This window comes from Sebastes fasciatus, chromosome 23, assembly GCF_043250625.1.
Source record: "Sebastes fasciatus isolate fSebFas1 chromosome 23, fSebFas1.pri, whole genome shotgun sequence".
Taxonomy (NCBI): domain Eukaryota; kingdom Metazoa; phylum Chordata; class Actinopteri; order Perciformes; family Sebastidae; genus Sebastes; species Sebastes fasciatus.
The window spans coordinates 4,635,430-4,660,266 of record NC_133817.1 but is presented as its reverse complement, the minus strand read 5'-3'; the positions used below and the strand labels follow the sequence as shown (position 1 = coordinate 4,660,266).

Here is a 24,837-nt window from a genome sequence, read left to right as displayed (position 1 = left end):
TCATATAGTATTCTTTCAGTATCCTTTTGTATTATATCTTTTGTGAATGATTGACTTTAAAGTTTATTGCTATATGACCATAATAATTTTTTTTTTATTAATTAGCAAGAAATAATTGGTTTCATATATGGTGCTCCTACATCTTACATCTTTACATCTCCTTTAATGCTTTTATAGTTGCTTTTTGTGCTGCATGCTGTATATCTGATAAGGGTTGCATTAAGGGTTGGTTTATATCTACTTATTAAATAATATATAAGTTTTACTTCTACCTACTCCTTTTCGGACTATTACTCTTGTTTTGTTTGTTATTATTTTGTATCTGATTTTATTTATTTTTATGTTCGAAATAAAATCTTTCATTCATTCATTAGGGCTGCACAATTAATAAAAATTTTATCGATATATGGCCTATTGCAATTTTCAAATCGCAGTGTTTGTTAAAAAAATCACAATATTTGTTAAAGGCGAAATGTGTGTCAAAATACCATTTTAGATTAACTATCGTGGTGAAAACATATTTGTTTGGTTACAGATCCCTGCAAAAAAAAAAAAAAAAATTGCTGTAGAAAATGTTGATTCATTAGTTTTAACGGATTAATATGTTATAGACTAACCGACTAATTGATTAATTGAAAAAAAACAATTAGGGCTGCACAAATAATCAAAGTTTTATTGATATGGCCTACTGCAACTTTCAAATCGCAGCATTTGTTAAAGGCTAAATGTGTCAAAATACCATTTTAGATTAACTATTGTGGTGAAAACATCTTTGTTTGGTTAACGATCCCTGCAAAAAAAATCACACTATAATCATTTTGCACGCTGTGTAATTAAAGCCTGGCGGTTTAGGTGTGTTATGCAACCGCGTTTGATTAAAATAAATAGATATAAAAGTCTGTGTGTCTCTCTGTGTGCAGCAGCAGCAACTGCTATTTCCTGCTTTGGGTTTCCCTTTAAAAGGGGGCAAGGCTCAATGCTGGGAATTCACGTCATTTCACCGTTTTACACACAACATCCAGATCAATGAGAGAGAGAGACAGAGAGACACAGAGAGAGAGAGAGAGCGAGAGAGAGAGAGAGAGAGAGAGAGAGACTTGCTCTTCCAGGAAGGGATTATTAACCAGCACGCTGCCGACATATGAAGAGAAGAGGAAAACACACGCAGACAAAAGAAGTTTTCGCACCGACAAGCTGCACTATGGAGCCGGCCAGCTGATAGAAAACAACAACAACTTCTACCACAACAACAACAGCTGATCTTCTTCTTCTTCTGCAAAGAAAGGGAGATAAAAAGACACAAGGGGAAAGTGGAAGGAGACGGAGAGAGAAGAGAGAAGTTGAGGGGAGATAATGTCTGAATCCTCCTCCTCTTCGAACAAGGTAAACACCTCTTTGTTCACTTTATATCTACAGGTTTTAATCCATTTGATCCTGCATTGTGGTGCATTTACAGCCCTGTATGTGTTTATATCTGTATCGAGCTGCAGCAGCCATTCAGTCCGTTTGTTGTGCTAGTCATCTGTTGCTCGCTGCTCCACGCTTTTTTTTACTTCTCCTCCTCCTCCTCCTCTTCCTCCTGCTAAAGCTGCTGCTACTGGTGATGATGAAGAAGAAGTCGTGACTGTTTGTTCGTGACAAAACGTTGTTGTTATAATAACCACATAATTAAGAGGATTCTACTACTGTAATTGGATTGATAGAGGAGTACTGCAGCTGACTAACTCAGTATGCTGCAATTTAAAGCTGGAGTAGGCAAGTTGGAGCAAATATAGGATTACAATTTTTTTTCTTTTTTTATAAAATGGTCATTATGTCTATATAGTAGTGCATGAGACAGGTTATCTGAAAAAGCGTCACAAAGCACTGCTAAATGGCGCTAGATCCTTACACGCTGCACCTTTTAATGACAAAACAAAAATTACGATAAAAATAATGATGCAAAAAATGTAAATGTAATATCCAGGTTTTTTTTTGGACTCTTGGAAGTTGCGATGGTCATTATTCACAATTTTCTGACATTTTAATTGACTTATTCAAACAACAATTGAGAGATGTGTACAAAAAAGTAATTAGTTGCAGCCCTATTTGTCAGCTGCCATCGTGTGCCGTAACCAAATATTTTTGCTGCAAAGATAGTTCTGAAATGATTTAAAGCTGCAGTGGGTACAAATGGAGCAAATTTAATTAAAAAAGTTAGTTTTATAAAATGGTCACTATATCCTGGCAGTAGTGCATGAGACAGGTAATCTGAAAAAAAAACATGTTCCTCCGGTGCTCCTAACGGCATCTGCAGACCTGAGGAAAACAACCAATCAGAGCCGAGCTGGAGCCTTGCCGTCTCTGATCAGCTGTCAATCACTCGCGAGCTCTAGGCAGCGCTGATCAAATAGGAAAAAGGATGCTCATTTGGAAAAATGTTCTTAACCGTTAACCGACCCTCGTTAACCGATTATTAACCATTAACCGACAAGAAGAAGTCGTGACTGTTTGTCCGTGACAAAACGTTGTTGTTATCTCCACATAAATAACACGGTTCTTATTAACGCGAGCGGTGACCGGAGCATTAGAGCGGTTAAGAGGATTCAATGGGGACAGTAGGGATAAACTCACTGTAGGATCGGCCGATACTACTACTGTAATGGGATAAATAGGAGTACTGCTATTGACTAACTCAGTATACTGCAATTTAAAGCTGGAGTAGGCAAGTTGGAGCAAATATATTAAACATTTTTTTTTTTTTATAAAATGGTCACTATGTCTTTATATTCATGACAGGTAATCTGAAAAAAAAAAACCACGTTCCTCAGGTGTTCCTAAAGGCATCTGCAGACTGGAGGAAAACAACCAATCAGAGCAGAGCTGGAGCCTTGCCGTCTAGGAGGCAGCTGTCAATCACTCACGAGCTCCGATCAAATGATCAAACTAGGCAGCGCTGATCAAATATGAAACAATATTCTGTCCACAGGATCTGTCCTTTCAACGCTCCCCATTCATTGTGTATGTAAGCAGCCGTGCAATGCATTCTGGTAGCGTGGTGGCGCGATTCGAGAGACGGGAGTGTCACGACGCCCGCTCCTCATTTGCATAAAGTTGAGAGCTAGTCAACGCGAGTCGCCGCCTCTGGAAGCTCCCGAGAATTCCCATGGAGGGAAAAACGTTCGTCCAATCAGGTGGGAAGAGCCTTGTGTCGAGTGGCAGCCCACCAAGCGTCCAATGTTGGGAAGCGTCGCGTCCCCTCGCAATAAAAAACGCCCCTGTGGACACGTACCATGACAGTGCCGGTGGTGCGCCTGACTGCGGGGCGGTGATCCCACCTTAGCTGGCGCTGATTTTAAAAACCAGGCAGCCCTGAAAACAACCGATAGACTGATCGATGAGGGAAATAATCATTATAGTTGAAAAACAAACCTTATTAAAAGGATATATTGGCTTTTGGCGTTGCGGATCAGACCGTGTAAATGATTTTTCTAAAGACACTTTGTGCTTGCGATGCGTCATAACGTTTGACATGTTGTAATCTTAATGAGCATTTATTAATCAGTAATGAAAGTAATCTATAGATCCTGAGAGATTAGGGTCAGCACAGACTCGCTCCGAGTCCCGACAGGCACTAGAGTGGAACATTTTGCAGATTCATCTGCAGCAATTTTCATAACTGATAAATTGGGTAGGGATGCACCGATACAGATACAGATACAGATACCAGGGCTTTGGATATCAGCCAATACTGAGTACCGATCCGATACCAGTGTTTATAATAATAATTAATAAGCTGTATGCCTCAATGTGTGGAACTGAGTGGGATTATTCTTTTATGTGTGAGGCAGCATCAGGCTTGACTTAACCATCGCTTTCCTAACTTTGTAAAACAAAATAGGAAAGGCACTCGGGAGCGCGCATGAACGCCATATACTTTGGATTTTCCCGCCAAAACAGTCCTGAGTCCTTTACATAGAAATCAGTCCACAGGCTGTTATAGGCAACCGAGAAAGTCGGGGAAGGTCTCAGTTTTTAAGTTACGTTACAATCCGTTTACACATTGGCAATATAAAGTGATTAATACATGTAAATTGTTTCATATAGTGACTTTAATTGACAGATTAAAGGGAGTGTTTGTAACTCCTTACATGTATAAATCATTCCGGGTTGGTGTCCCATGTGCGCTCGCGTGTGGCTACGCTGGTCAGACTCAGACTCCAACACAAACTACACGGACACACCAAAACCGTAAAGTTCTATCTAGTGAAGCTGTTAAACAGTGTTGGCCGCGGTCGGAGGACGCGGGGGAGACCGTAGCTTTGGTCTCCAGGACCGGAGTCTCTGCTGTACTCTGCTCCGCTATTTCGCTCCACTCATGTTCATGCGTGCACACTACACTCTGCGAATATCTAGTGAATGTTCAGTGGACGTTTGTGCAGAAATAACTGCTGCAGCTCCTCCAGACCAACAGAGGTTTCCCGTGTCTTGTGAAGTGACGGGGCTCCGCAGAGAGAAACGTTATCGTCTCCGACCAAAACTCCGGCGTCTCCCCTGTTCCCTCCGGCCGCGGTCGGGAGGCTGAGGCAGGAAATGCCAACACTAGGATCAGCATTGATTCATGGAGAGACCTTGGTCTGGTCAGCTAACATTACTGCCAAGCAGCTGAAATATAGAGTGATATTGTGGTTTTAGCTGACGTGTGTCGCCTCACTGTTTTGAGCGATGCTCGTTCATGTCTATGTAGAGCGAGCACAAACGCGAGCAACAGGACGCTGACTTTCGTTGACTTAACGGCCACAAGTGTCGCTGTTAACAAGCAATTTCTGATTCTTACAAACAGTCCCTTTAATTGTTATTATAGTCGTTAGTTGCAGCCCTAATAGGACCATTTAGGAATTCAAGGTCAGCCTCAATACAAGCTAGGGCTGGGCAATATGACGATATATATACCGTCAAAACGATATTAAAACGTCTATTACATATATTTTTCTAAATCGTTTCGGCTCAGCCTATATTTATTTATTTTTTCTCTATAATTTAACTTAAAACTGTTATGTTCATTTTGCACTAAAGTTCTTCAAATGAGAAAATACTCTGTACTTTATTTATTTAATTTACACTGGAGTATACAAATAGTGTTATTTAATGTAGACTATTTATTTATTATATTACCACAAAACATGCTATATCATGATATATATCGAGAGCCTAGCCTTAATGCAAGCTGTTCAATGGTGTTTTGTGAATGAGGGATGTCTCATTGCGGAGTCTGATGTCAATGCACGTCTGCAGTAATTGCATGCCGGAGAATGATGAGAAGTTTTCCACCCCAGCTGCCGGTAGACAGGACTCCCTTCCACCTTTATACTGCAGCCCAGTTTGGTCACTAATCACTTTCTGCAGCGTCTCTATCATAAGCTCTGTCCCAACTGCCCCCCCGTCGCCTTTCCACTAACCTGACCCTTTTTATGGACGGGAGAGAAGCCTTTCGCCCTCTTGAGAGGAAGAAATAGCAGACTCATTGAAGGCTTATTGCTCGGCTTCCACAGGAAATTCCTGGTGCATACGGTTTGTTGGTGTGTGCAGGTCTCCGAGTGGCTGGGTGGTGACAGCGCGCTGAAACTGAAGGGAGAAACTGAAGCTTCATTTCCTCAAGAAACTTAACGTGGCTTCATGCTCTGGCTTCATTTGAAGGGAAAAGAAACCCAGTCAACAGAATGACCACAAACTGGAAAACCTCATACCTTAACCTAGATTCAATACGTCTACAATAGCAGAGTGTCTAAAATCTCAGAGGATCCTGGAGAGAGCTGCAACTAACAACTGGTATTATGGAAAAATATGCAGTGGTTTCAATGTAGTGCCTGTGCCTGTCACAATGTCATAGGTGACATTCAAATTGCTGGTTTTCTCTGACTGATCTCATTTTGAATCATCAATCTGATCTGATTTCACACAGAAACACGTTACAGTTGAGGCTTTATGTTTTTCAAAACATCCCAAATACTCACGTGACAATCCTCCGTTCAGACATGGATGGTTGTACATGTGTTTGGTTTGGTGCCTGGAGATGTAACAGGTGTTTCTATGGCAAAGAAAATAGGGAAAACTGGGAATTCATAAAGCAGTGCTTACACAGCTGGTCCTGTACTGACTCATTAAGAAAAGGGCACTGCATTTGTCCTCTTTGAAAGGGACCAAAATACAGATATACAGTATACTTGGCACCCTGCAATGAAACATCTGGAAGAAACAACTTTGAAAATATTTACACTAAAGTTCAAATGATCCCGGTACTTGGAATGAACATAACACGATTAAAAAAAGACCCATATTGTAATTACCATTGACTTCAGATCAGAAATCCATTATGGGTAGGTTTATTCTAGGGCTGCAATAATCTGGTGATTATTTCCTAAATCTATCAATTAATTGTTGAGGCGGTAAAACGTCAGAGAATAGTGAAAAATCCCCACGAGGGCGACGTCTTAGAATAGTTTTTTTCAGTCTAATACCCAAATGTCTTGTTTATTATAATGTAAGACAATGTAAGGTGGCAAATTCTCAAGTTTGAGAAGTTGGAACCAGCTAATTTTTGACACTTTTGCTAAAAAATATACAATAAAAAATGCTAATAAAAATAACTTAAACGACAAAACGATTATCAAAATAATTGTCGAATAATTTTCTGTCAGTCAACTAACCAATTACACGTCTAATCGTTCAGCTTTATATCAGTCAATTAAAGGAACTGCGTGTAACATTTAGGGGGATCTATTGGCAGAAATAGAATATAATATTAATAAGTATGTTTTCTTTAGTGTATAATCACCTGGAAATAATAATCGTGTTTTTGTTACCTTAGAATGAGCCGTTTATATCTATATAGGGAGCGGGTCCTAACGGCATCTGCAAGATTTCACAGACCGGACGAAAACAACCAATCAGAGTTGATCTTGAGCCTTGCCGTCTCTGATCAGCTGTCAATCACTCGCGAAGTCTGTTAAAACAGTGAGGAAAATAGCAAGCACCGCCCACCAACCGGAGCACAGCCAATAGGAGCGCTCTCTCTCTCTGAAATGACCTGTGATTGGTCAAAGTCTCCCGTCACGGGCTAGATTTTTTAAAGCCTGAAAACAGAGCCATGAGGAGGAGCAGAAGTCTAGTTTCCTCTCAGAACACTTGAATTACAATATGCTGAAAGGTTATTATGCAAATTTTGCCCAATGATGCCAAAAATATACTGCCTACTGCAGCTTTAATTGATTTATTGATTAGGCGATTGCCAAAACGTCAACTAGGGCTGCAACTAACGATTATTTTCAGTTGTTTTGGTCTTTAAAATGTCAGAAAATTGTGAAAAATTTGGATCAGTGTTTCCCAAAAGCCTATGATGACGTCCTTTAAATGTCTCGTTTTGTCCACAACTCAAAGATATTCAGTTTACTGTTATAGAGGAGGAAAGAAACCAGAAAAAATCACATTTAAGAAGCTGAAATTTAGAGAATTTTTACTTTTTTTTTCTTTAAAAAATGACTAAAACTGATTAGAAGTTGACAACTAATCGATTAATCATCTCTTAACGTCGACAAATATTGGATATATAGATGAAACGTTTCATTTATCGAGCAGAAACGTCAAACGTTTGCAGGGTTCCTGAGCTGCGATGGAAATGTTTTACCGTTTTCAGACATTTTACAGAGCGAATGATTGATGATGAAAATCCAGCTGTGTTGTTTTCGGAGCCACTAATGCATCTCGGAGACGCTGAGATTACAATCTTTACCAAACCAAACAGCATTGGTTGGTTTCGGACTTTTACTGCACTGCAAAGCAAGACGTGTGCTCAAAGCATGTGTGGCATTCTGGGTATGTGCATCACCGGCATGTGTGTGTGTGTGTGTACTCACGGCATGACAGTTTATTAGAAGGACACACACACACACACGCCTCTCTCTTGCGTGCGGAGATGAGACCGAGGCTAGCCGATGTTGTGGGTGCACGCCGAGGTTGAGGCGAGTTGGCGTGGGGGCTGTTTGGGTTCAGGGCCGGTGCGTCGTGGAGCTTTGTGAGCCATGCTTTGTGTCTCTGTGTCTATTCATAGCAGGAGAGGAGCTCTTTCAGTCCTTCCGCGAACCCGCTGCCAAACTCCACTTCCTCCCCCGTCCATGCTCCCGCCGCGAGGCCAGCCAGCCGAATGGAGGACGAGCCTGCCAGGCTGCCTGCGCACCTGCGTGAGTCACACACACTCACACACTCACACACAGATGAGCAGTGACTCCTACATGCATTGATCAGTCGGCCATATGAACAGGACACATTGAGTTTTGTCAGTGTTTTTTTTTAAGCATCTAAATGTTTCTGTGTGGTTGGAAGTGGGAATCTGGGAAGTCAAGATTTGTATTTGTCTTGTCCCAGAAATCACCTGTCAATCAAACCCGTGTGGGGGCGGGACTGTGACATCTTCTTTGGGATTTTCTGTAGAGTGGCGATAATATAAGAGAGTTTAGAACAGGGAACAAAAGCTCTAGACGGCGTTATCAGGCAACATGAATAAATAAAAATGTTGCGTAAATAGTTAATATTAGGGCTGTCAATCCATTAGAATATTTAATCACGATTTATCGCATGATAGTCCATAGTTAATCGCAAATTAATGATAATTTCTGTTCAAAATGTACCTTAAAGGGAGATTTATCAAGTATTCAATTCTCTTATCAACATGGGAGTGGGCAAATATGCCACTTTATGCAAATATTTATTATTGGAAATCAATTAACACAAAACAATGACAAATATGTCCAGAAACCCTCACAGGTACTGCATTTAACATAAAACATATGCTCAAATCATATCATCAGTGTGCTGACTTGACTATGACTTGCCCTAAAACTGCATGTGATTATCATGAAGTGAGCATGTCTGTAACGGGGAGACTCGTGGGTACCCAGAGAACCCATTTTCATTCACATATCTGGAGGTCAGAGGTCAAGGGAGCCCTTTGAAAATGGCCATGCCAGTTTTTCAAAGTTACAAAGTTTGGAGCGTTATTTAACATCCTTCGCGACAAGCTAGTATGACATGGTTGGTACCGATGGATTCTTTAGGTTTTCTAGTTTCATATGATACCAGTATCTTAAAAGTAAAAAGTTGCGTTAAAGAAATTAGTGGCGTTAAAACAAATTTGCGTGAACGGGTTATTATCGCGACAGCCCTAGTTGAAAACAATGCAGTTATGACAACACGTTATTATCACTGCATGAGCGCCGGCCCACTCATGCTGGATCTCTCAGCTGGGAGGCGTTGAAGCAGATCCGGGGGTCAGACACCTGAACCGTACATGCTTCCACTGGACCGGAACAGACAGACGGACCTACTGCACTGGAACAACCGACAGATACACAGCAGTCAGGTACAGATAATGTGGAGGCTGGGAATGACAGAAGACAAAGAAGAAGGGAGGACAAATTGATAAGATCCCAACCATTTAGAAAATTCCGTCCCTCGAATCTCAAGTGCAGGACGAAGATGCAGCTTTTCTTCTTTCAAGGATCATGTTTTCACGAAGCCCATTCACTAAGCAGTACGTTTACTTTACATTTCTCATGACCATTGCATTAGAGGCGTCCTTGAGCCTCCGTAAACGCATCAGCCAGGTGAATCAGTCCATGCTTGCAAACTGCACTACAGATAATTGAATGATGGGGAAAAATAAAGGCAGCACAATGCAATAAGATTAGTTCTGAATTGCTTCCCACATCTCAAGCTTTTGTTATTGATTCATAAAGATTGGGTGGCTCAATGACGGCCATTCTCCTGTCATGAGTTTAACAGATGAAACGCGCTACCTGGTGTGATGAAATGTGACGGCCACCTCACTAATGGTTACCGCTATAAACCAGCACAAAAGAGACAATTACCAAACCACCATGCTCTGAACAGACACATTACAAACACAGTAATCACGCTTTAAAAACGCGCCTATAAATGTCGCAATGCACCAACAAAGAAGAAGACTGCTAGCAAGCAAACAAAAATGTAAACAATGCAGCATTTGAAACGGTTTAAAAATCGGTTTTGCAAATAGTTTACGATGAAGTAAATGCATTTAGCTCTTTCGTGGCCTCAAGGAAACACAGTGTGTCTCTGTGAGTAACACTGAATGTAAACATAACTTTTGTTTCTTTACAAAAAAACTCCCCAAGGCACCTTTTAATATTAGGTATGCTTGATTTGTAGGCTTAAACACTGGTGGCTTAAAGAGGACCTATTATGCTTTTTGTTCTTTTTCCCTTTTCCTTCAGTGTGTTATATAGTTTTTAGTGCATGTAAAAGATCTGCAAAGTTACAAAGCCCAAAGTCCCCCACAGAAACACTGCTCCTGCAGTGCCTGAAACGCCTCGCTTGAAGTCCCGCCTTTTCTTCTTCGTAACATGGTGATGTCACCAAGTAATACATTTGCATAATACCTGCCTAGCGGCTAGTTTGGCGCGCCCTCAAACAAAGCTAGTTAGGGCGGAGCTGGAGCAGAGTCCAAAAAGTCCTGAACTTCCTGAAACGCCTTACATGATGTTCCGCCTTTTCCTCCGTAACATGATGATGTCACCCAGTAACACATTTGCATAATACCTGCCTAGCGGCTAGTTTGGCACACCCTCAAACAAAGCTAGTTAGAGCAGAGCTGGAGTTGAGTCCGAAGAGTTTGGTTCGGTTGACCAATCACAACAGAGTGGGCCAGCTGACCAATCAGAGCAGACTGGGCTTTTCAGGAGGCGGGGAGGAGCTCAAACAAAGCGTTTCAGACAGAGGTGAAAAGAGGCGCTGCGGGACAACCGCTATGAGAAAAATAAAGCGTTTTTTGAACATTACAGCATGTAAACATGTTCTAGTAGAAACCCAAAATACAAGTATGCACCTGAAAATGTGCATAATAGGTCCTCTTTAAACCAGTATGAACAGCATGATTACAGCTAAACCAGTAAACAACCTAATTGGAAGTCATGTGGTTTTTGTTTAGAAGCACTGATTGTCTTTTTATTGGCTCCTTTGAATCAGAACAAACCAAATATATAGCAGCAATACAACAAGGACAGCTCTTCCACTTTGCTTCAGGCCAAAGGAAATCCAATTGTAGGTGCACATATGACCACCTGAAGGGGTCAGATGTGACACTACCGGAACTTTCCGGTCTTAACTGAACAAAGTGAGAAGCAAACAGTCTGCAGGCGAGGCAGTAAAGGGAAAAAAATCTATTGAAATATGTTTTCATATTTCAATGAAGCAACGCTGGGTCATTTGCATTGGCACACTGTTGCTCAGCCAATCACAGAGCAGGCGGGGCTGGACCTGAGCCAAGAGATAGGCTCGATGTTCAAAGAGTAAACCCTGAGCTGCTTTGTCCAATGCGTCCCATCAATATTTAACCAGTTCATTTTGTTTTCTTTCTTAGCAAGTGTGAAGTTCAGGGCTTTTTGTGGGGGCGCTTGGCTGGGCGGCTTGGATGAGACGACACAGGAAACTCCCTCAGCCCACTTCCTCTTTTGCATTGTTGCAGAAAAAAGGAAGAACGCTCAACAGGTCCGCGTTGAGTTTCCTGTCGAGTAAAACCGATGGGTCAGTTCACATCCGCAGACATGTGGAAGTCCTACTTTTAATCAGATTACAAAACCCGGTTCCTCACACAGACTCTCGCACATCTGCAGGTTCAGGGAAACACATCACTTCTTTTTTTCCTCCTCAGTGTTTAGTTTACGGACGCTATCTGGTCGGGATCCACTCTCAGACAGACGGCAACATGTCTTTGTCACCGAGCACGCAGACTAAAACACCTCGTCCTCTCTCTCTCCCCCCCTCGCCTATCTAAACACACATGTGCTGGAAAACAAGCCGTCCATTAACCCCCACACTCAGAGGGAGTTCTGTCCTGAGGGAGGGAAGAGAGCACGAGGAGGAGGGAGGCAGAGGAGGAGAGGGGGAAAAAAAGACAGAAAGAAAAAGAATGAGGGAGGAAATTGCAGTGTGGGCAGAAATCCGCCTTCTCCATTTCCTGGGGAGGAAGTGGATTAGATCGGGGAGAGTTGCAGCCTGCTCCTCACACTAAAGAATGCTACCAGGCTCGATTTTAACCCTTTCAGCCAGACATCACACGCCAAACCCTCACCTTCTTTTCTAATCACTCCCTAAAACATATTTCTATTAACTTCCTTTCACTTTGATCCTTTGCTTTATTTTTTCTTTTGCATTGAAGCACTGAATCTTCAATTAAATAACTGAAGTATTCCATTCATTAGAAAAAAGACATTTCAATATAAACACCTCATAATTTCTGCAGTCTAATGTCACCACATGCAGTATGTTATGTTCTTAAGATAAGATTCATTCGTTCTGAAGCAAGTTTTTGTTCTCAATATGCTCGATATCCATGGTAAAATAAATACATACATACTATAAATATACTATATGTACATACATATACATGAATGGATTCAAATAAAGGTAAATTAGAAAAAAAATATCTGAATAAAGGAGGGTTCTAAGCAGGGTGCCAGTCCATAGTTAATCGCACATTTTTTATCTGTTCAAAATGAACCTTAAAGGGAGATTTGTCAAGTATTTAATACTCTTATCAACATGGGAGTGGGCAAATATGTTTGCTTTATGCAAATGTCTGTATATATTTAACAGCTGTCAGTGTGTCAGTGTGCTGACTTGACTATGACTTGCCCCAAACTGCATGTGATTATCATAAAGTGGGCATGTCTGTAAAGGGGAGACTCGTGGGTACCCATAGAACCCATTTACATTCACATATCTGGAGGTCAGAGGTCAAGGGACACCTTAGAAAATGGCCATGCTAGTTTTTCCTCGCCAAAATTTAGCGTATGATTGGAGTGTTATTTAACCTCCTTCACGACAAGCTAGTATGACATGGTTGGTACCAGTGGATTCATCAGGTTTTCTAGTTCGATTGAAGATCGATTGTATTAATGCAACCCTGTTGTCTTAATGCTCAGGCTGATCAGAATCCTTAAAACAAAATCCTGAATCCGGATCATGATCTGGATCGCCATCAAAATCTAATGGATTGTTCATTGTGCCACACCTCACCCCTCCAAAAAATGTTCATTCAAATCCATCTCGGACTTTTGGAGTAATCCTGCTAACGGACAAACCAACAAAGAAACCAACAAACCAACAACGGTGAAAACATAACCTCCTTCCTAGGCCTTCGGCCTTGGTGGAAGTAATTACGTTAATCACGTTGTCATATTGCTTATTAGTGATGCAATACGACTTGGATTAAGTGCCGTGACGCCGTCAGGTTACTTTTTAATTTGCCAGAATGTGTCATAATGACAAACACCTCCGGTTCAGCCGCTTTGCATAAAATCAAACTAGTTTAAGCTCGTGCACCGGCTGTGCCAATCTCTAATAGACAGAGCCACACTAAGACACTTTAATTACACGATTGTTAAAAAGGAATTGTTTTTATTCCATTGTGGCTTTAAAAAAAAAATAATCCCCATTAAACACGTCATTAAAGGAATCATCCATTAGTCCTCTTTTAAAACAGCACGCGGAGGAGTGCTGTCAACCGCCCGAGATGTTTTTGTTTGTTTGTCCGCAGTCAAGAGACAAATACTGAACAGGCCCTGGGAGGGATTTCACCACCGCTCTCAATAAATAAAGCAGCGCTGACGTTAACCGTTAACGTTTTTAATTCGATCGCGATCCAAGCAACGTTGCCTCCGACACGGCTCCCACGTACTCGTACAGCGTGACGCAACTAGAGAGAGCTAATCGGTGGGAAAAAAACACTGAATTATTTAAAGGTCTTAAAAAACACGAGGCGTCTCCAAGTGATAGTTCACAATAAACATGCACCAAATACAAAAGAAGAGTGGCTGCGAGAGTGGAAATATCTTACTGGATGATGTGAAAAATCCATGTCCATGGAAACAAGACTGGCTGGTTTCCTTGGTGCGTGTGTGCGTGTGTGCGTGTGTGTGTGTGTGTGTGTGTGCTCGCTCACAGCTGGGCTAGCACTATGCATGCTTGTGCGAGTGGGTGGATGAGTATGAGTGAATCTTGTGTCTTTGTGCAGAGCTTGCCAGAGGTAGTGTAGGTGTATACTGTATGTGTATATGAGTAAGTGTGTGTGTGTGTGTGTGTGTGTGTGTGTGTGTGTGTGTGTGTGTTACCGTACATGACTGCAAACCCCCCCCACCAGCTTCCTTTGGTCTCTCTCTCTGTCTTTGTGGTATATTACCCGTTTTACTGTGTGGGGGGGATTGGTGTTATAAAGAATGTGTGTGTGCGTTTGGTCTTTCTGAGGGGAAATTTCCTGCCTCCTGGAAGCAGCTCTTGTCCTCAGGAATTTCCTGAGTGGGCAGACGGCGCTTCCTGAATAAATGTTGTTGTTGTTGTTGTGTGTGTGTGTGTGTGTGTTTGAACTCTCTTTTCTCTTCTGAAAGGGAAACTGTTCTCACATGCCAGCGAGCGAGCCGAGCCGAGCGCAGAGCCCCCCTTTCCGTCTTCCGGTTCGCGACACACTCCACATGGCGTTTCTGACAGTGTGGGCTTTAGTCTAAACGTCACACACACTCGTATGACTTACTGACGGCGTGTTGGTTGATCGCAGGCATTTTTCTTTAATAAGGAAAAGACGCAAAAAAGCCTAAAGCTCTTCCCCTCTTGATAAATACCCCCAGTTAATGAAATCGTTTCCAGTTGCTCTATAAACACTCGGTTTAGTAGTTTGGTAATGAGGTGTTTTATTTCTAAGACATGTTTGGAATAAGAAAAAGAAGAAGAAGAGATGCCGTGCATTGAGCGTGAGCAGTGAACAGACCTCCCACTGAACTTCATTAACAGGCAAACAGCAGTTTTAAAGGAACACTGTGTAACATTTCGGGGGATCTATTAGCAGAAATATAATATAATATTCATAATAACCTTGTTTTCTTAAGTGTATAATCAACTGAATTGCTTTCGTTACTTTAGAATGAGCTCTTCATATCTACATAGGGAGCAGGTCCTCTTCACGGAGTCTGCCGTGTTTCTACAGTAGCCCAGAACGGACAAACACAGACTCTAGAGAGAGACTTCCGCGTTTTTACGTTACCTAAAGGCCGCCGTAGTTCTCCGACACACTTGTGAAGTTAGGGATAATGTACAGCGAGCCGGTCATTGTTGTGAAAGATTCCCCTAGATGGGTGGTCTCTCATCGCCCTGAAGGGGATTCTTTCACAACAATGACCCGCTAGCTGTACATTATCCCGCTTATCACACGGCTACTTACTGGAGAAATCAATATTTGACACAATAATGGTCCGACATCAGAGCTGCGCCCGTAGCAACGGTCTGTTATAAAGAAATTACAGACCGCAGAACGCCGTGATTGACCAATCAGAATCGAGTATTCAACACAGCCGTGTAATAAACTGCGATAATATGAGGCGGAGAGTGCAAAACCGCGGTACCGCCAGCTGCCGTCTGACTTCCGTTGCTCCTAAAGTAGTGTTATAGAGAGGTGAACCCCATGGAACGGTAGTCAACAGCGAGAGACATATATTGTTTTGATCCCATTTGAATTGCGCCGTCAAACACACATATGATGTCTGTCAATTTAAAGCAACAAAAAGCAGTTTTTACGATATTTTTCTGTTATAAATTTGAAGTTTCCAAGCCCATGCTGAGATTACTTAAAGGTGCAGTGTGTAGGATTTGGGGGCATCTAGCGATGAGGTTGCAGATTACAAACAAACTGAAAGTTCTCCCGTGTGCCAAGCGTGTAGGACGTGAAAACGCGAATGTCTCTCTCTAGAGTCAGTGTTTGGTTTGTCCGTTCTGGGCTACTGTAGAAACATGACAGCCAGCTGCGTGAAGAGAACCCGCTCCCTATGTAGATATGAACGGCTCATTATAAGCTAACGAAAACACAACGATTCCTATTTTCAGGTGATTATGCACTAAAGAAAACATTAATATTATATTCCATTTCTGCCAACAGATCCTCCTAAATGTTACACCCTGTTCCTTTAACTGTTTTGTTTTTACATTTGACAAAGACAGAATAGACACTACACATCTTTTGTGTGGAACTCTCTGTGACTAGTAAGTTGATTCTGACATGTTAAGTTCCCCTTTAATCGAGAGGTGATTCTGGGAAATGCAATGTTGAAACCCCACAAAATTGAACACTCACCAAGAAAGATGGAGACAATATTACGACATGAGGATCATGCTTTCCACTCCAACCCTCATTAAAACTCGTTTAGCTCTGCGAATATGGAAATAAATTACATAAATCAGTGACTAATGGTTCCCAATGGTGGGGAAAGGTCAGGGAAGCTAAATGCAAAACAGATTTCGGCTGCATAAGATTGTTCATGTACTGTATTGGATAGGGGTCAGCAACCTTTACTATCAAAAGAGCCATTATAGGCACAAAAAAAAAATCTGTCTGGAGCTGCAAAACATTTGAGCATTGTGATGAAGGTAAAACACAGTTTATAGTCTAAGTATATAGTATATAAGTCTAATGCAGTGAGGGCCAAAGTGAGGGGAAAAAAAATCTGAGATTTCCTGAATGTCATAAAAGTCATAATATTACGAGAAAAAATATATATATTAAGTTTACGAGAAAAAAAGTCGGAATATTATGAGAATAAAGTCCTTATATTATAAAGTAGTAATTCTATATTATATATTATATATATATATATATTATATATATTATATATTTTTTTCTCGTAAAGTTATGACTTTATTCTCGTAATATTACGACTTTTTTTTCTCGTAAAGTTATGACTTTATTTTCGTAATATTATGACTTTATTCTCGAAATCTCAGATGTATTTTTTTCCCCCTCAATTTGGCCCTAATACTCCATCGTACCGTCGTACCATAGACAGTACAACAATGATAAATAAAAGTGAAAATGTAAACAAAGAACAGTTATTCATTTCCATTTTTAAAAATCCACAGGGAGCCAGTGGAGAGGAACTAAAGAGCCGCAGGTTGCTGACCCCTGGATTAGGTTGACTTCTGTATATGTAAATGTGAGAAGCGGTTTGGGTTGAGCTCTTTGCAGGTCATAGACATACAGCATGCATTCAACACAAGTAGACGTTGTTTAAGACAAAAAGGTTGCCATGGAAGCTTTGCAGTAGAGGTGATCAGCTAAGTGTTACACTGCACAAAATGCTGACTTCACTTTCTCCACATGGAAAGAAAAGAGAGTAGTAAAAGGGTGTGTGTGTGTGTGTGTAGGGGGGGGTTCAGACAAGCAGGGGCCTTTCTGACTTAGTGAACAAATGTCTTTGAAGCTCGTGCATTTTCAAAAAAAAAGAAAAAAAATTGGCTCCTGAACAAAAGGAAGAGTGGCAGTTGACGCTGGATTCAGGAACTAACCTACAAGAGCCGGCTTGCTCCTCGACGCTCAACAACAAGCTATCAAAAAACAGGTCGTGCTACTTCCTGGCCATAAAAAGTTCTGCGTGATTGATGATCTGTTTTATGTTTGTTTTGACTGGATGAGGTCCAGATTTGCTGGAGGGGACAAGCGCTCGCATGCCGGAGGAGGAAGCGGAGGATGAATATGAGAGAAGTGGAGGTTGGAAGGGGTGGAGGTTGGGAGGGGGGATTTCTCTTGACTGAAAAGTAAAAGTGTGTTTGTGTGTGTGGAGGTGGATTTTCCCCTGCCGCACCCACCTGACAGGGAATCAATGTACAGACAGCCGCACAAAGCCGAGGAGGAGATGAATAGTGTGAGCATTAACTGTGGAAATGTGTAGCTCTCATACCCACATGTCCCTGAGTCAGGGTGTCAGAAGGTCACGGTCAGCCCTCCTCCTCCTTCCTCCTTCCTCCTTCCTTCTTCCTCCTCCTCTGTCTGGAGAAAGAAAAACCTTTTCTTTATTGAGATAGCAAGACCAATATCCGCCTACTTCTGCTTGGAGAGAATAGGCAAACATTTACTGAAGAACTGAGTGACTAAGGAGCTTTGAGTTTGGAGAGCAAAGTCCCGGCCTTACCGACGCGGCGCTGCCTTTTTTGTTTATTTAGTTATAGTTCACTTAGGTCAGGCTGAGCTGAAATCCTCTGTCTTAGAATTTTTTATGGACATCAGCTGTTTCTTTTAGACTGTCGAAAAGTCAGGAGTTTTAACAGAAAACAATATCGGGAGACTTTCAGATCCCAGTATGACTCAAAAATACAGCATGTTGTGCTCAGAAATGTGTGACGCACAAGAACATCTGATGTTTTACGAAATTATGGGAAATTAATATACATGACCTTTAGCTCACCTTACTTGTAACACTAAGAAATACCAATAAGAAGTATTTATTCCTTTTCTTGGATAACCATGATTCATTTTCTAATTGAAAATGAACCTGAAACTGAGATCTTGGCACTAACATTACACTTTACTTGCTGCAGTGTATGAGCACAACAGACAACTGAGTCCCCAGTTCACCCGTCTGGGAGTGTTAACTTAGCAGCCACGGTGCATTGTGTAGTGTCGCGGACATGCAGCCGCTTTCCCAGTAAAAGTCTCCACCGCACATTTAGTTTAGTTTAGCAGGTTGTCAGCTTGTGTTTGCCGGCGTAACGACACTCTGTCTGCCCGGATTAACGATAGCGATTGTCCGACAAACAGTGTGTGTGTTTGTGCTACGTTACAGTCTGTCAGCGCGGCGAAACTTCAGCGAGTTTAGTCGACAGACCGTGTGTGTGTTGTCGGTGGCGTTATAGCTGTGAACGTAGGTGTAGCAGACATTGTGTGTACAGTTATTTGTCGGTGAATAAATGCTACGAGGCTACAACTCCTCCGCTCAAGCGAGCTATAGACGGGAGCCGACTTCCTGTATCTGTAACGCCGGCTCAGACTCTCTTAAGGTTGACTATCTTTTCTCCTTAAAGTGACGAGTTTTTCTCAGCTTTTAATAAATTATTAACATTTCTTTTAACCGTTTTAACCGATAGTGTTAATCAGTTAAGATGCTTAATGTCAGTTAACGGTTAAACGGTTAATTATTAACATCCCAATAAGTGCACATCATTTAATTCAGGCCAAATGAAATGATTGGATGGGCTTATTACATACAGTCCTGTAAATGTAGTCCTGTGACAGACATTTGATTAATTGATTGTTGTTGGGATGTAAAGAGTATCGAAGAAATATAACATAACTACAAGAAGAAAATTACCAACCCTAGCTTTAAAAGCTAATTCTTGTCAGTCAAAGCATGGAGAAGCAGTCGTCGCAGTTTGTCAGTTGGGTGAGAGAAACATAAGCAGCAGTGTTGAGTGTTCAGAGCTAAACTGTGAGTCTGGACGGGACCTCTGAGCTCCACAGCAGGACGGACCTCATTAACTCGTCTGGCTGCGAGGGGAAGTTGAGGGCTTCTGTACCGCAACAACGAAACAAGATACCAATGATCTCATCCTCCTCTTCTCCCTTCATTCATCCCAAGCGCTTATGAGTTGCCTTGGCAACTTGTGCGCTCTGTGTGTGTGTGTGTGTGTGTGTGCCAGTGTGCATGAGCGGGGGCCTGAGAAAACCACAAAGTGAAAATTATGTGTCATCAGAGAGGATTAGGAGCCCACGGTTTAGTCAAGGGCTTGGGATCCTGCTGCTGTCGTGCTTGAGGGTTTTATTCAATGTAAACACACACATACACACTCGGAAACGCAAACACACACACACACACACACAAACACACACACACACACACACACACACACACACATTCACTCTTGTGAATCTGAGATGCATTCAACAAGAGGCAAGACTGATGACAAGGAAGACTGAAATTGATTTCCTTCCTGTAACCTGCGACGCATCTGTAACTTCTCCAACGGAAAAACAAGCAGAGATTCATCAGCTCAAGGAAGTGTGTGTGAATGTGGTGAAGGAACAGAGTGTCAAGATCCAAGGTGCTCTCCCCTCTCACACCCTGTCCACGCCATCCATTTCCCTCTCTGCCTCCAAGTAAAGCCAAGGATATGTTGTGTCTCGCTGGCTGCACTTCCAACACAGTTTTCAATCATTTTTTTTAGAATCAGATCCCGCCTTAGATCGCACGGATGCGAAGATACAAAAACAAGCAGAAACACGCAGCTTGGATGTGACTCAGGTTTTTACAGCTGAAATCAGATACGATGAAAGTTGACACAACTGCAAATAAATCTTCGTGATTCACCTACAACTGTCATAGTTTTGGCAGCTTGCTGAGCAATAATGACATTGGCAACACGTCAATGGAGAGAGGAAAAATAATGACTTTTTGTTGCTTACACAATTTGATTTTGACTCAATGAACGTAGTACTATTAATTTTTATACCATGCTGCAGTAAATACTTAAGCATCCTGGATGCACTTCTTCCTCCCGTGCATGAAATCATCTTGGCTACATTCTTCTGTATTACAACTATTTTGTAAAGTTAGACGCCCTTCTGAGTGCTGCGTCCTATCTGCCATATTGCAAATACCACACTCATACGTTGACTCACGAGTGACGCAAGCAAAGGGGCGAAGATGATTTCTGGCAAAAGCTGTAGACTCTCGTCGCTCTCCACGAAGAAGCACTAAGTTCTGCACAGCGGAGAGTAGGGGAGTGACGATAGCGGAAAGTAGACTCAGACCAAGTGGGCAGGTGAGCGGCGAAGCCAATGCTTGAGTGCCTTAAACTTGCATTCTTTCTAACAGCCAGCAGGGGGCGACTCCTCTGGTTGCAAAAAGACATCTGATTCTATAGAAGTCTATGAGAAAATGAGTCTCACTTGATTTATTACCTCAGTAAACATTGTAAACATGAGTTTATGGTCTCAGTCGCTAGTTTCAAGTCTTCTAAAATACAGCATGATGTTCATTTAGTAAATTATGGTCCCATTTAGAGTCAAATAGACCATAAAGCAGGGGATGCTTTAGGGGCGGGGCTACCTTGTGATTGACAGGTTACTACCACGGTGTTGTCCAGTCTGGGAGTTGTTTTCGTCTTACAACTTTAACCCTTTCACAGTGTGTTTTCAGTTCATGATTGTAACCTTATTGGTCTCCTAAAAAAATGTCTTACTCAGCGTTCGGTTGTACTTAGCTCCGCCCTCTCGTGACACATCTGAGTGCAAAAAAGCAAGATGTCGATGGCCAAAATGCCCAACTCGAGGCTTCAAAACAGAAGTCCACAAATCGATGGGTGACGTCGCGGTGACTACGTCCCCACAGGTGGATGCTGGGGTGGAGATGGAAATGCTGTATGAACAGCTGCAGCAGTGCGGACAGCAAGTGACAGCATAGTTTCCAGAGTGAGCAGTGTGGTAGCAGAGCAGCGAGTGCTCACATACAGTACACCAGCATAACCGAAGGGTGCGTGGGATATACGTTGGTATGAGAGTATGCCAATGGAGACTTTGACTAAGGTTGAGTGCCTGAACAGCTCGCAGGCTTCGCTTCATATATTGGTTTACATCCCAGAATAGGTCTGAACAGTCACAAGAATCAGATACGAGCAACAATTCACGTCCCGCTCTGTGAACTTCACTCGAGTACCGGCTTAGTATCCGTTTCCCTTCCTGTTTGACTTTCCTTCCTCTTTTTTTGCGTCTTTGTTTAGTCCTCTTGTGATTTTTACCCCATCTGCCCCCCCCTGTCTTCACACTCTGCGCTGCTGCTCTCATCACTCTTTCCTTTCCGTTTCCACTCTTCCTTTTTTCTCTCCGTCTTTGCTGCTGTCTGTTAATAAACCTCCCGGCGTCGCTCTCTAACCTTACCGCAGGAAGTTTCCTGTGCTGAAACTGAGCCCACGCTGGATTGCTTCCTGCCAAAGTGCGTTGTGGGACACGTTTGTTTGGGCCCCCTTCTTCCTCCTCCTCCTCCTCCTCGTCCCTTCTGCTCCCCTTGTTGCTTCCTCCTTTGGGCTCCGTGCAGATGGCTGAGGCCGGCAGACCGGATCTCGGAGGGGTTTTGGCAGAGCAGTACCTCTCTCTCTCCGGCTCTGGAGAGAGCATACCGCAGCCGTGACCCCCGCGACCCCGCGCTGCACTGCTGCCCGGCCCGGCCTTCGCTGCTCTCACAAGTCGGCCACGAGAGACGAGCGTACAGCTGGTGCACGCGGTGCAGATGGTAGCTTGATTCAATATTGATAGAAAGTCAATGATGTAGTCAGTCAGGAGTATTCTAGCGCATCCTCCTAGATCTATTCTCGTAATATAGTTCAGTTAAATTTAAACATAAAGTCATGTGTAGAAGCTACAAAAGGGACACATTTTATGTTAAAGGAAAGAACCAATTTTTTCTAGGGATTAATTGCATGATGGTCCACGGTTAACTGCCATTAATCACACATTTGTTTCTATTCAAAATGCACCCTAAAGGGAGATTTGTCAAGTATTTAATACTCTTATCAACATGGGAGAGGAAAAATATGCTACTTTATGCAAATGTATATATATATTTATTATTGTAAATCAATTAACAACACAAAACACTGACAAATATTGTCCAGAAACCCTCACAGGTACTGCATTTAGTATAAAACAATATGCTCAAATCATAACATGGCAAACTGCAGCCCAACAGGCAACAACAGCTGTCAGTGTGTCAGTGTGCTGACTTGACTATGACTTGCCCCCAAACTGCATGTGATTACCATAAAGTGGGCATGTCTGTAAAGGGGAGACTCGTGGGTACCCATAGAACCCATTTTCATTCACATATCTGGAGGTCGGAGGTCAAGGGACCCCTTTGAAAATGGCCATGCCAGTTTTTCCTCGCCAATATTTAGCGTAACTTTGGAGCGTTATTTAATCTCCTTCCCGGCAAGCTAGTGTGACATGGTTGGTACCGATGGATTTCCTAGGTTTCCTAGTTTCATATGATGCCAGTATCTTCACTATACCTTTAAAACTGAACCCGTTACAACCTATAAATCGCAAGTTGCGTTAATGCGTTAAAGAAATCAGTAACATTAAAACAAATTTTCATTAACACTTTATTATCGCGTTAACTTTGACAGCCCTATCAGGAATATTTCAACGTGTTCTCTGATGTTTTATTGATTAAAGTTACCTAACGTTATGCTGCTTTAATGACACATTGGGGAAATCGGGATTAAAAAGAATATTTAGAGGTTAGAGATAATGTAGCCTGGCTATGATTTCTACTGTGGCCAAGAAAACAATCCTAGAAACCCAGTCAAAAAAACATGACAGAATAAAGCTCCTTATCTGCCCCCCCCACTAGCTCCTGTGGTTGTGAAACACCTGTATCCCATTCCCCGACACTTTCTCAGGATGTCTGTTGACAAGCTGAGGGTCAGAGCTCGACAGGCCGTAAGCTGTGCTTCAGATAACCGAGGCCTTCCCGGGCTTATCGGCAGCGCTCGTGCCTCTATCTGAATATAGAGGACTGGAAGGGAAGGGAAGAAAATGGGAATCTGACAATTTAGACAGGGTTTCATTTTATATTGATTGTTCTCTGTGAAAACTTCCTCTGTTTGACGGGTCTGGGGAGCTGAGGGAGGAGAGGCCTGAAAGCGAGCACGAGGTTCCTATTACTTGTCTGACAGTGACATTGGCGGCCAAAGATAACAGCTGTCCGACTCCCAGAGGAAGTGTTTGAGGCCGGGCGATAAGTGAGATGTAAGAAATGAGGAGTGATGCTCCGTGTGGGTGTCATGGATGTTCTGATCGGAGCTATACACTGTCGCAAGTCTGTGTTTGTGTATGTGTGTGTGAAAGAGAGAAGTAGATAGAAAAAAGAGAGGGAGGTGAGTCTGACTCATGCTGTACATCGTTGGGTTACACGGAGGGCGCAAAATGATACGATGAGGTGGCAGTATCTGTGTGTTAACCGGGATAAATAAACGTCCAAAACTGTTTGTTTTTATGCTAAAAATATGTACAGCCTTTTATGTCAGACAATATCAAGAATATCAGAGTTTGAGGACGTTTCAATAATAGTCTCAGTGGTTCAAAATAAACCTCATAATCAGATTTGATCAAACCAGATGAGCTTCTGTTCTAACTCTATAAAAAAAGACAATTGGTAACGGAGGAGGGAGCTAATATGATGAAGCCTAGCGCTCTGGTGTCTTTGGGGGGCCTTTTCAGTCACTTCATCACTTTCCCACGTTAGTTTGAGGTGTTGTGGTCGCTGCTAGGGTGCAGTTAGCGCTACCATTGCTTTCTTGATATGCTAATTCATTGGTCCTCATACGAATCCGGGGAAGTACCGGAAGTAAACAAGTCGCCATTACTGCGGTGGCGTCACCTGACAATACTGTCCTATCAGGTGTACAATTTTCCACTTCTACCTTTACAAAGCGTCTGCTAACTGGTGAACGTTGAACTGGTGACTCTCAGCCGAATGTGTCGCGGTTGCTCGTAGTGACGGCAGCTGTGTCCTCGTCTTCAATTTGACTTTAATCAATTTTGAATACATACTCATCTGTGTTTTTACCTACTCCACTCGGTAGCAAACAGCAGAGTCGCTACGAATTGTCGTCAGATGGCGGAAAACACAAAGCGGTCGCCGGATTCCTCTATAGTTTGTGTTTCTGTTTAGAATTTGACCAGGTTTCTTTGCCGTTAAGCTCGCTAGCCTGCACACCAGCGTTTGCAGGCGCCAAAAAACAAATACTTGTACAAAGACTCCAGAATTATTGTATTTCAGGGCAAACGTAAAATGAAATGCAACATTTTAAAATTTTTCTGGAGAAAACAGTTTTCATTTTCTTCAATACAGTGAGTTTTCTTGAGGCCAGTATCGTTTTAGTGGCTGTTACATCAACATATTAGAGTGTAAATATAACGTTAACCGCCATTTGCGTTTTTATGACCACATATTT

At 42.3% G+C, this 24,837-nt stretch overlaps 1 protein-coding gene across 3 annotated transcripts in view; it reads left to right on the top strand.

Annotated features, from left to right (window-relative positions):
• Nucleotides 1–1,021: 1,021 nt before the first annotated feature.
• The window catches only part of etv6 (ETS variant transcription factor 6), a 35,049-nt gene continuing 11,233 nt past the window's right edge, over nt 1,022–24,837 (top strand). The window contains exons 1-2 of one of the 3 annotated variants that reach the window (XM_074625062.1): nt 1,022–1,383; nt 8,090–8,216. In XM_074625062.1, coding sequence (XP_074481163.1) covers nt 1,354–1,383; nt 8,090–8,216 — 157 coding nt within the window. In that variant the 5' untranslated portion in view covers nt 1,022–1,353. Of the gene's footprint in view, nt 1,384–8,086; nt 8,217–24,837 lie in introns of all 3 variants that reach the window. The other 2 variants (XM_074625061.1, XM_074625063.1) reach the window with 2 other exon arrangements.